This window comes from Nycticebus coucang, chromosome 10 (assembly GCF_027406575.1).
Source record: "Nycticebus coucang isolate mNycCou1 chromosome 10, mNycCou1.pri, whole genome shotgun sequence".
In the NCBI taxonomy this organism is placed as follows: Eukaryota; Metazoa; Chordata; class Mammalia; order Primates; family Lorisidae; genus Nycticebus; species Nycticebus coucang.
The window spans coordinates 46,092,428-46,104,553 of record NC_069789.1 but is presented as its reverse complement, the minus strand read 5'-3'; the positions used below and the strand labels follow the sequence as shown (position 1 = coordinate 46,104,553).

The following is a 12,126-nucleotide window of genomic DNA, read 5'->3' as shown; positions in this document are numbered from 1 at the left end:
GTCTCTACGTTGATCATAACTACTACATTGTTGGATGTGAGGTAGCAAAGCAGGACAAGGGGGACATAAGGAGTTTGGTTTTCTTAATAATTCCTTCATTCTCAAAGCCTGAAAAGGAATGGGGAATAGTGTAAACTTGATTTTTTTTTTTTTTTAACATTGGGGAAAGGGTGCGATACTTAATTCACAATCACTGTACACAATAAAAAAAGTTGACAGAGAATAGCTTAGAAGCAAAACAGTGGTACATTGGCTTACATTGCTATTTCATTTAATTGCTGAAAAATCAAAGATGTATAAATTTTTTGTCGCTACTGACTTTGGTTAAGATAAAATCAAGAGGTTTAACAATATTAAAACGTTGGCTAGGGCGGCGCCTGTGGCTCAAGGAGTAGGGCGCCGGTCCCATATGCTGGAGGTGGTGGGTTCAAACCCAGCCCCGGCCAAAAACCAAAAAAAAAAAAAAAAAAAAATGTTCGCTAAAATGTATACGTACATTTTAAAGAATTTCAGATATGTTAAAAAATCCCAGTAATCTCATGTTTATGTTTTCATCATAGTAATGATTAGGTGTAGACTTTGTTTTGAGAGTGTTTTGTGGATTTTTAATTTAAATTATTAAATGACATGGAAATGAGTTTTTTGGATGATTTCTTTGGGGATGACTTTTAAATGAGCCAAGACTAATTTGGTAAAGGAATTTTTTTTAAGAGTGTTGTTTCAAACTTCTTACATATCTAAATTGAGGAGACCTTTCGACTTTTTTGTTCAAATATTATATACATATTTTTATTGGCCAAATATTCCAGGGGAGCTGTGAAATGATTATAAGTGATTGGAGTGTAACGGAATAACTTATTTTTTGTGATAGCAAAGTAATATAAAGATTGCTACTTGCTGGAGACACCCAAGTATTATACAAAATTATACTCACTCTGTGACAAATGTAAAAAGAATGATGCTGTACATTTTCCTTTTTATTTATTTTGTTGTTGTTGTTGTTGTTGTTGTTGGCTGTTGACAATGATCTTTCTTTGCTTTAACTGAGTGTCAGTGATATCACAGCAGTATACCATAGTGATGAAGGAAAAAAATTGAGGACATACTGGATTTTCTCAAATATAGTTGAGTCTTTCAACACAATGGCAATAAAAATATTTCAAAAGAAAGAAAAATATTCAAACTATTTTAAAAGTGTATTTTTTCTACAAGTTGTTTTTCCTCAATTTTTAAATCAGTAAGTTTTTTAAAAACTTTACAAAAGGCTGGGTGTGGTGCCTCATGCCTGTAATCCTAGCACCCTGGGAGGCCGAGGTGGGTGAATCCCTGACTCACCGTTTCAAGACCAGCCTGAGCAAGACCGAGACCCCATCTCCAAAAATGACTGAGAGTTGTGGTGGGCTTCTATAGTCCCAGCTACTTGGGAGGCTGAGGCAAGAGAATCACTGGAGCCCACAAGTTTGAGGTTGCTGTGAGCTATGATGGCATAGCACTCTAGTGAGGGTGACAGAGTGAGACTATGTCTCAAAAAAAAAAAAAAAAAGAATTTTACAAAAAGTAGTACAGTAAATACCTCTATATTCTTTACTTACATTCACTAATTTTCTACATTGTTAGTCTTTATTTTTATGTCCCTTTTTCTTACTGAGATTATGACAATGTTACTTGTATTAATAAAACAGTTATATAAATTACTACCCTCTTTGAGCTTATGTTCTACTTCAGAAGTTTAATCCGTATAGCATTTACTTTTTTTGTATGTAGTGTGAGATTTAAGAATTTATGTTTTGTTCTCCTCAGTAGCTAATAATGTTCTGACAATTAATTACATAAATCATCCTTTCATACTGAATTTGAAATTTCCCTTTATCTTCCATTAGGTTTATGTAAATACTTAGATCTGTTTTTGAATTCTTTCTTTCATCCTTATGCCATATTAGTTTATTTCCATATCAGTTGAGGGACAGTATGTTTATAGGAAGTTTCAGAATCTTGTAGGACATATCCTCTCTATTATATTTCTTGGAGGTCTTAATGCAGAAAGTAACCATTTGCATAGCTGTCTTAGAGTGTTGGTTCACTAGGCAGCAGTAAGGAGATGGAGTACTGAATTAATCAGAGTTCATTCTTTCTTTTTTTTTTTTTTTTTTTGTAGAGACAGAGTCTCACTGTACCGCCCTTGGGTAGAGTGCTGTGGCGTCACACGGCTCACAGCAACCTCTAACTCTTGGGCTTACCGATTCTCTTGCCTCAGCCTCCCGAGCAGCTGGGACTACAGGCGCCCGCCACAACGCCCGGCTATTTTTTTTTTTTTGTTGTTGTTGTTGCAGTTTGGTTGGGGCTGGGTTTGAACCCGCCACCCTCAGCATATGGGGCCGGCGCCCTACTCACTGAGCCACAGGCGCCGCCCAAGTTCATTCTTTCTTGTTTTACACATTTTAAATCCTGTATTATTTTTGTGGATAATTATAGAACAAATATGAGCAAAGTTTTCTCTTTGTATTTAATTTAAAAAATAGAAGCAAGTTTATATGATGTATTTTAAATTCTTTAATTGTTAGTTATATTTACTCTTGTATAGGCTATTCTGATTACTTTATCATTTCTTGGCATTTATAATACCCTAATTGCTGTAGAGAAAAGCAACTTAGAAGTAAGAACTCTGTAAAAGATGAGATTATGTATTATTTATTTTATTATTTTTTATATTCCTAAGTTAATGATCATAAGATCACTTTGTTCACCTGATTAAATCTATTCGGCATCTCTTTACTGAATACTGTTGTGAACCTAGCGTATGTCTGTATCCACAGAGCAGCGTGTTGTGATATGCCTGAAGTACTGGCAGCCCCTGCTTTGTGCCCACTCTCTGATAGTCCGTAAAAGCATCTACATTTCATTTTTCAGTGTTGTCAAATTTTAGAGTTTTTTAGATAATCATTTCATTTGTTTCTCTTAACACATGAATCCCATCTGGTGGCTGAAGAGGGTAATTACAGACATTACAGTGCTGTAGAAAAAGTTGATGTATGTTTTTCTTTATTGCTTTGCAACTTAAGTAAGGAAATCGTTAATTATTCAAATTATTAACAAGGCTAAATTGTACGTTTTTATGAATTATAGTTGTATTACCATAGCATTAATATGTAAATGAAGCTGATATATTTTCATTTAGATCCTTCATTGACTATTATTTATGAATCCCAAAGTTTGATTTTTGCAATGAGTGTGTCAGGATCACTTCTTGTCCTTCATCTTCTGTTTGGTCTCTTTAGGCAGAACAAGGAGAATCTGTACAATTTTGTTTGCGTTATTTGTTTTAGTTTAAAGATATTTCATAAGTCCTTACATTTATTATCATGATTACATACTTTTTTAGGCTCTAAATATATGAAGGCTTGCTTCTAATCACATAGAAAACATCCTAAAACAAATTAAGATAGAGCAGAAAAAATTAATGATTGACAGATCTTATCAGAGAAATTAAATATTAATTGACAGGTATTTATCTGATAAATATTAAAGAGTGTATTAGCTTTTTTGTGTGGATAATCAATAGTCCCATAAAGTTTTGCACTTACACTTTAAAAACCAGAGTTCTCAGAGAAGGGTTTTCAAAGCATCACTCTCTGTATAATTGTTCAGAGATACTAAAATGCGTATGGTACACTCCCTTGTCTTAGTTTGTGTGATGGACATCATCTGAAGCCCAAATATACAACAGATTCAGTGTATGTCATTTTAGTTAGTAATAACAATTGACAAACTGATTAATAACTGAAAGGAATAATAATAATTCTAAATCAGATTTTTGTTGATATTCCCATAGAAAATGACGGCACTTTTTGTGGAGAAATATAAAAGATAAAACCAACTTTCATCTTTTTTTAAGTCTTTTAAGTCTTTTTAAGTTTTTAAGTCTTTTTAAGTCTTTTTAAGTTTTTTAAAAATGGGGAGGATTTTCCTAACTTATTTTTTGGAGAAATACAGAACTCTCTTTTGAAGTAGTTCTCTGTCCTATGTATGTAAATATAAGGTACCTCAGGATAATACCCTGGCTTTTTAGATACATATGAAAAATATATTTAATAAACAAAGATAGATGGATAGCTGTGGATACTTTTTTTGGTGCATTGATTTACAGAATTAACAGAATATATTCTATTTGCTCAATTGCTGCTAAGTCTACCATATGTGTCTGTTGTTAATAGAATCAAGGAATCTTCAGGATGGCAACAAGTGTTTACAAGCCCGTATTTGGATTGGACTATTGAACGAGTAGCTTTAAATGCAAAAGTGGTCGGAGGTCCACATGGAGACAAAGACAAAATGGTCGCTGTTGCCTCGGAGAGCAGCATCATATTGTGGAGTATTCAAGATGGGGGAAGTGGAAGTGAAATTGGTAGGAAGAATCTTGTTTATATTGCCTTTTGCTAGTATACATATTTTGAAGTTTATAAAAGATTTTGACCTTAAAAATGGAAATTAACCTAGAGCTGCCACACCTTTTTTCCGGGCCCCAGTAATAACAGATTTCTCAATGTGAGAGGAATGATCTGCTAAAGAGGGGAAAAGTTGATATTTAGAAAAGAAATAATAAATATCTTTGCACCACTTTACTCCGTCTGAAACCTGGCTGATCTATGAGAATGTTGCTTTTCCTGAATCCCACTTAGGGGTGGCTGTTTACTCCCTACCCTCTTGAACCACTGGATCTGAAGATACAATAAATAATTTTCTTGCTCCTCACTGTTGGTACTTCTAGACCAAAAACTCTCAAACTTTTTGGTCTTAATGCTCTTTAAAGTTATTCAGGACCAGAAAGGGTTTTTGTGTAGGTTATTACCTATCTATATTTCCGTTGCTATTTTTGATATTTTTCTAAATGTTTATTAATTAAAATGGTTATAATCATTTCATAATATAAATAATATTTTTGATGAAAAATAATTTTTCCAAAACATTTTGTGCTAAGAGTGGCGTTGGTTTGTAGTTTCAGAAGTCTCTTTAATGAAGTCTCTTTAGTGAAGTCTCTTTAATAAGTCTCTTTTTGAATTCTCTTTTGCCATTCACACTGCTGTGATATGTTGTTATTGATTGAGCTTTAGGCAGAAAATTTGATCTTACGGAGAGATGTAGTTGGAAAAAAACATGTTTTTAAAGTCTTTTCAAATAGCCATGAATTTTCTTTGGTCCTGTATCAAAATTTTGAAATCATATCAGTGAACTTTTCATACTCTGTTCAATTAAAATTTATTGATCTATTTTGTACTTTGCATCTTTTATCCATTCATGCTTTATAACATCATGTGTTTATCATTGGGAAATGGTTTACAGGTAGTCCCCGAGTTACAAATATACAACTTAATGTACAATTTGCAGTTACTGACATAGCTAGGTTATTACAGTAAGTTTCTGAGTTACAGACAGCCAACTGATATGACTCACAGTTGCAAATAGTTATAACAGGTAATAGGTAAATGTACCTGTTCTAATTTACATACAACTTCAACCTGGAACAAACCTGTAGAACCTACCTTGTTTGTTACCTGGGGACTGCCTTCACTGAGTTCTGTATATTTTCGAAATGTTGATGCCTTTCGTTCTATAACATGAAAAAACTACATTTAATAGTATCACCCTTTAGCATAGGTCTGAAACTATATGTATGAAGAAGTGATCATACTCACTGTGGTAGGTAAAAGTGGTCCCCAAAATGCTAATGTTTACTTGAACTTTGAATTTTTATCATAGGCAACAAATGTCATGGGTCATTTTTCTTGAAATAACAGGCTCACTTTATTTTTGAGGAAAGGGCTGCCATTTACCCCAATCTGAATAACTATAGTTTGTTATCACTTCAAATTAAAGTGATATTCAGTGAACAGAGCAGCTAGTGTAGCTCTCTGCTCCAACAAATGTGAAGGGGCTTTTTCTTGACACAGCCATAAGACTTAGTCATACAGAATAATAAAAATATGTATACTCAAAACTAATATTTAGTTAATATAGTTTTTTTTTTTTTTTTTTAAAGCTGCATTTCTCTCTCTCACCCAGGCTGGAGTGCAGTGGCATGATCATAGCTTGCTGTAGCCCCAAACTTACAGGCTCAAGACTTCTGCTGCCTCTAGCCCTCCAAGGTGCTGGGACTAGAGGCGTGTGCCACCATGACTGGCTAATTTGATTTTTTTTTTTTTTTTTTTAAGCAGAGATAGGGTCTTGCTATATTGTTCAGGCTGCTTTAAACTCTTGGCCTCAAGGGATTCTCCTTGACTTCCCAGAGTGCTGCGGTTACAGGTGTGCCCATCTTAGTTTATATACATTTTTACTGCTTCATCAAGGATGTTCTTACATTAAACTGCCCTCTTTTTCTTTTCCTGATAGTAAGTGGTAGAGAAAGATTTAATGACCACTAGTAAGTTTAGTGCCACTGCATTGATTCGTGCTGGGGTGCATGCTGTTTTTATCCAAAATTGCTTCACATCATCAGTGCAATTGTCAACACAGATGTTTTAGTATAAACCGTGAGATTCTTCAGAGTTTTCTACATTTTGAACATTTTGGCACTTGTGTTCATAGCCAACCTCACATAAAAGACCTTTAATAATCAGTTGATGGTGTTCTGGATAAATACAGGTAAAAATACCATGTTCAGCCATGTCTGTATAGTCATCTGTTTGCAAGACAAAAGTACAGTTCTTCAGACAAGATGCTGACTCTGCCTAATCTTTAATTTGAAGAGTTACCGTATCATCAGAAAGTAGCAGTGCTATGCTTTCTTTGACCCGCTTTCTGCTTTCGGGGTAGCAGGCATTGAGTGCTTGTCATCTGTTCATGGCTTTAACAGTCTCCTGCAGTTGGGTGCACTCCTCTAAACACTGTGAGGCCACAACTTACAAGATGCTTCACTGGCTTTTTCATTACTGGTTTGAAAGTCTATACCAAACAATTTCTGGTTAAAGAGTTTTTTACGTCTTCATTTAAAATAATTTCTTTTTCTTTTAAATCTGAGTATTTGGCCTTAATGACCCTATACGCTGATAAACTATTCAAAAATGATTGCTGCATGTGACACCATAAAGTTGTGTGTAATGTTGAGGGAAAGCTAGTTTTTGCCTAGTTTCTTCAGAGTCCTCCCTTCCCTGAGTAGAAGAATTCTGATTCATATTTATTTTTGTTAACATCTTTAGATTTAGATGGTACAGCTATGGGTTGAACAGGTAAATATTCTAATCTTCCTTTTTAAAGCAAATTGTCCATCACTAAGTATAAGCAGAATATATTAAAAATAAATCTTAGATTAAAATACTAAATAGGTTTAGGTAAAATTTAAAAAGTTATAAAGATTTTAAAAACATTTTTTCATGCTAGTACTAACAGAATAATATGGCAGTGTTTACTTATATTTTCTTATAGGTGCACAGAAAACTTAGAATTCAAAATAACAGTTTATTGGACAATATTAAGCTTGTAGACATAACAGTTATAACTGGAGATAGTAAGGGCACAGTAGAAGTATTTAGAACCAACTAAGTTTATCTTAGGAAATTTGATTATCATAAAAAGTATACAGATTCTGTTAGCAGTTTTAGTGGTGACCTCTTCACATGTCATGTAGCCTCTGAAAAACTCCTATACACTTTTAGAGAATGAGAGTATGAAAAGACAAATTATTCTTTTATATTATCATGAAAATAGTCTTGTCCTGTGTCCCAGAACACACTTTGAAAATTGCTATTATAGACCATTCTTCTTTTATTCACTCTCAACCTCTGTCTCTCCCTCCTGATTTTGACTCTCAAGCCATCTGTACTTACCCTTGGTATAGTCTTCAGCTACCCTTAGGGTCACTGTTCTTCATTCTTTGTCTCTAGTTTGGCAACTTAATTTCTTAACTGCACTGGAATCTCTTCACTTAATCACTTCTCTTTTTTATCAGGCTTAGAATCTGTCATTATAAATCGTTGTCTAGCATAGACTCAATTTTTTTGTATCTTTCCCTTTGCCTTACTTTCCTAGAGAAACTCCAACCCTGGCTAATTCTACCTTACCATCTGTATAGCTAAATGTGGCTGGGAAATAGACATGCATACACTCACAAAGAAAACAAGACTTAGTCTCAAATAAGGACCTCTGTTCTCAAGTGGGCTTTTAAATTTACCCAGTAATCCTACTATGTTATCCTTGTCCGATCTCTGTCCTTCTCCTTAGATGACTATTTAATACTTTATTTCTCCTTAAATTTCCAACGCTTTCTCTTTAACTCTCATTGAGAAAGTTTGGAACATGAGAATAGAAGAGCCTAAGTTCTTAATCATCACATCTGTTCATCTGTGTATCAGGGCTCATACTCTTGTCCTGTTCATTACTGTGATTAAATTGTCTTTGCTCTTATCTAAGGCCAAATTCTCTAATTTCAACTAGATCATGTTGTTTTAGATTCTATTTTCTTGTCTTTTTTATTTATTTATTTTTGAGACACAGTCTTACTCTGTTGCCTGGGCTAGAATGCTATGGAATCAGCCTCGCTCACTGCAGCTTTAAACTCATAGACTTAAGCAATCCTTCTGCCTCGGCCTCCTGGGTAGCTGGGACTGCAGCTGTACACCACCATGTCCAGCTAATTTTTCTATTTTTAATAGAGACACAGTCTTGTGTCTTACCTACGCCTAGCTAATTTTTCTATTTTCAATAGAGACAGGGGCCCCCATTTGGTCAGGCTGGATTTGAACTCCTGACTTACTGTGATCCTCCTGCCTGTGCCTCCGAGTGTGGTAGCATTACAGGTATGAGCCACCAGGCCTGGCTTTAGATCTTATTTTCTCTCACCTACTCAAGGACATTACTTCAGTAGTTATTCTCCCTCTATCCTGTATTATAAAAATTTCCCACATCATTGGATCATTTTCAGCAGCATTGAGTCATACTGTAATTCTGTCTTAAAAGTAAGAACAAAACTAACCTACATTTTCTTTTAGTATGTGTTCAATTTTTTACTTCTCTCTCTGTTTCTCTCTCAAGAGATGGAGTCTCATGTTGTTGCTCACACTGAAGTTCAGTGATGTAATCAGAGCTCACTTCAGCCTCTGGCTCCTGGGCTCAAGTGATCCTCCTGGCTCATCCTCCCATATAGCTGGACTACAGGCATATGCCACTGGGCCCAGTTTATTTCTAAACTGTTTGTTGAGACAGGGTCTCACTATTTTGCTCAGGCTGGTCTCAAACTCTGGGCTGAGGTGATCCCCCAACTCTGCCTCCCAAAGTCCTGGGGGTTATAGGCATGGGCCACTGTGCCCAGCCTTTGTGCTTCTCTTACCACAAGAGTACCATAATCCATTTTATCTGTAACAAAATATAGGCTGGCAGAGCTTATACACAGCAAATTTATTTCTCACATCCTGGAGGCTGGGAAGTCCAAGTAGAAAGCCAGGGGTTGAGTTTATCACTGTTTCTCATCTCTCGAGTCCTGTGCTGCCTGTTGTCCAAAATATAAAAACATTACCTCCTGTATTTTGTCCATTTTGTTGTTGTTATTGTTGTTGTTGTTTCAAAGTGAGGAGTAATCTTTTACCATTTATTCCATCGTAGTTGACAGCAAAAGTCTTCTGTGACAACTGTAGAAGAAAGTATTTTAACATTAGGGTTTTTTTTTAAATTATAATACACTGATAATTATACAGAAAAGAAACTGGTTGTGGTTTATTTATTTATTTTTTTTCCTTTTCCAAAGTGCTATTTGTAACATACCAATAAGTGAGGAAGATTTTATTCCTTACTTTGATTATGTGATAATGGCTATGAGATGGTACAGCTATAATTTGTTCGCTCCCTGTAGAGGATACCATTTGTTGTTAGCAAATGTTCTTCAGAACTTGACAATATCATCCAAAGAAAATTGTCCAGCTTTCCTAGAGGCTGGACTCCTTTCATTATAACTTGTATCAGACATAGTTACTAGATTGTTGCTATAAGCAACTTTTTACTGTGAGAGGGCTCCTTAAGGCAGGAACTTGTCATTCCTTATATACTTGCTTCCCTGTGGACAGTGGTCAGGATTATTGAGCCTAAGCAGGAATGACACTTTAAATTTTGTGACCATTCAGAATGTCTTCCTTGATTTCCCAGAACTTTGTTCTTCTCTGGAGTAATCAATGTTGGTTGGTTTCTTGTTTTCATTTCCGCCTTTCATGTAGCCCATAGTACTAGATATAGTTGGCTTCACATTTTCTATGAAATTATTTGTCATCAAAATTAAAGTACTATTATAGATCATTAAAATTGTATATAACGTAAAATGGAGAGTTTCTGCTTTGAAATGGCAGGTTTATTTCTTAACCAATTATGGGCAAAGGCTTAGATTTTTTTTGTATGTTGTGTTTTGTTTTGCTCTGCCATTTTGGTTGGCAGGTAACGCTAAGTTGATCTGTTTCATGTGTCTGTTTTATATGAATAAGTATTTGTGCATATAAGTAAAATTTATATATAGAAGACATTCCTGACAACACTACAGGTCTTTTATCTCTGTTACTTTTGTCTAGTTATTCTCTTCCTGCTATGTGCCTGGCTTTTTCAAAATAGGTTTAAAATTTTCATATTGTTCATACTGGCACAGGTACTTTTTTTTTTAACAGATACTTAAAAAAATATAAATATACTTATAGATACTTGAAACAGGTAAAGATCTGTATAAAACAGTATTTTATAGGTGAGACTTATTTTTTAGCATTATTAGATAAAAAGATATTTCCTATAAGATATTTTTCAAATAATTAAGATACTATTAAATTCAAAAATTGGATTATAACATTTTTAAGCTAGAAGTGATTGAGGCATTTAGCTCAGACCCTAATAACAGATTAATGTGGTAGTACTAGCAGATTTCATAGTTTGCATTTCTAAGGTTAAAGTTTGATTTATAGGTGTGTTCCACACCCAGTTACTATGCCATATACCAGTACAAAGTACCCATTAGGTAAGAATTTACCGAGCCCCTACTCCCCTCCTGCCAGTCCCCCTGCTTGAATTTCATTGAGTTTTTCTCTCATGTGAGCTTGTTCATCTACTTGTTCCAATTTAGTACTGGAAATATTTGGTGTTTGTTTACCATTCTTGTGATATTTCACTTAGGAGAATGGTCTCCAGTTCTGTCCAGGTTGTTGTAAAGTTATATAATCTGCATCTTTTGTGGCTGAATAATATCCCATAGTCTACATAGACCATAATTTATTAATCCATGTCTGTGTTGAAGAGCACTTGGGTGGTTTCTGCATCTTTGCAATTGTAAATTGTGCTGCTATAAACATATGAGTACAAGTGTCTTTCTGGGAGAATGTCTTTTCTTCCTTTGGGTAAATATCTAGTAATGGGGTTGCAGAATCAAATAGTAGGTCTACTTTTAACTCTGAGGAATCTCCATACTGCCATCCTTAGAGGGTGAAACAGTCTGCATTCGCACCAACAGTGTATAAGTGTTCCTTTTTGTCTGCATTCATGCCAGCATCTGTTGTTTGGGACTTCATGATGCAAACGATTCCCTCTGGGGTTAGGTGATACTGGTGTGGTTTTGAATTGCATTTCTCTGATGATTGGAGGTATTGAACTTTTTTTCATGAGTTTGTTGGCTGTTAGTCTTATCTCTCCAGAAAAGTTACTGTTCATGTTTCTTGCCTCCCTTTTAACAGAGTTGTTTGCTTCTTTCCTTATTGATGTGCTTGAGTTCTTTGTAGATTGTGGTTATCAGGCCCTCATCAGATGGGTAGCATTCAGGTATCTTCTCCCATTCCTGTGTTGTCTTCTTGCTTTGTTGATCGTGTCCTTCACTGTGCAGAAAGGTTTTAACTTGACCAGGTCCCATCTACTTATTTTTTTTGTTGTTTCTGCAATTGCCAATGGAGTTTTCTTCATGAATTCTTTAGCTAGGTGGATAAGATTAATAACTGTTTTTTTCCCCACACTTTCTTCCAGGGTTTTTATAGTTTCTTATCCTAGATTTAAATCTTTTATCCACTGTGGGTTGATTTTTGTGAGTGGTGAGAGGTGCTATCCAGTATCTGTCTATTTCATGTGGCTAACCAGTTCTCCCCACACCATTTATTGGCGGAATTTTTTCCCCAGTGTATGCTTTTG

At 35.0% G+C, this 12,126-nt stretch overlaps 1 protein-coding gene across 1 annotated transcript in view; it reads left to right on the top strand.

Moving 5' to 3' along the window:
- Positions 1–12,126, top strand: part of KCTD3 (potassium channel tetramerization domain containing 3) — a 65,836-nt gene that overhangs the window by 19,592 nt on the left and 34,118 nt on the right. The window contains exon 9 of the mRNA XM_053606823.1: positions 4,212–4,402. Coding sequence (XP_053462798.1) covers positions 4,212–4,402 — 191 coding nt within the window. The remainder of the gene's footprint in view (positions 1–4,211; positions 4,403–12,126) is intronic.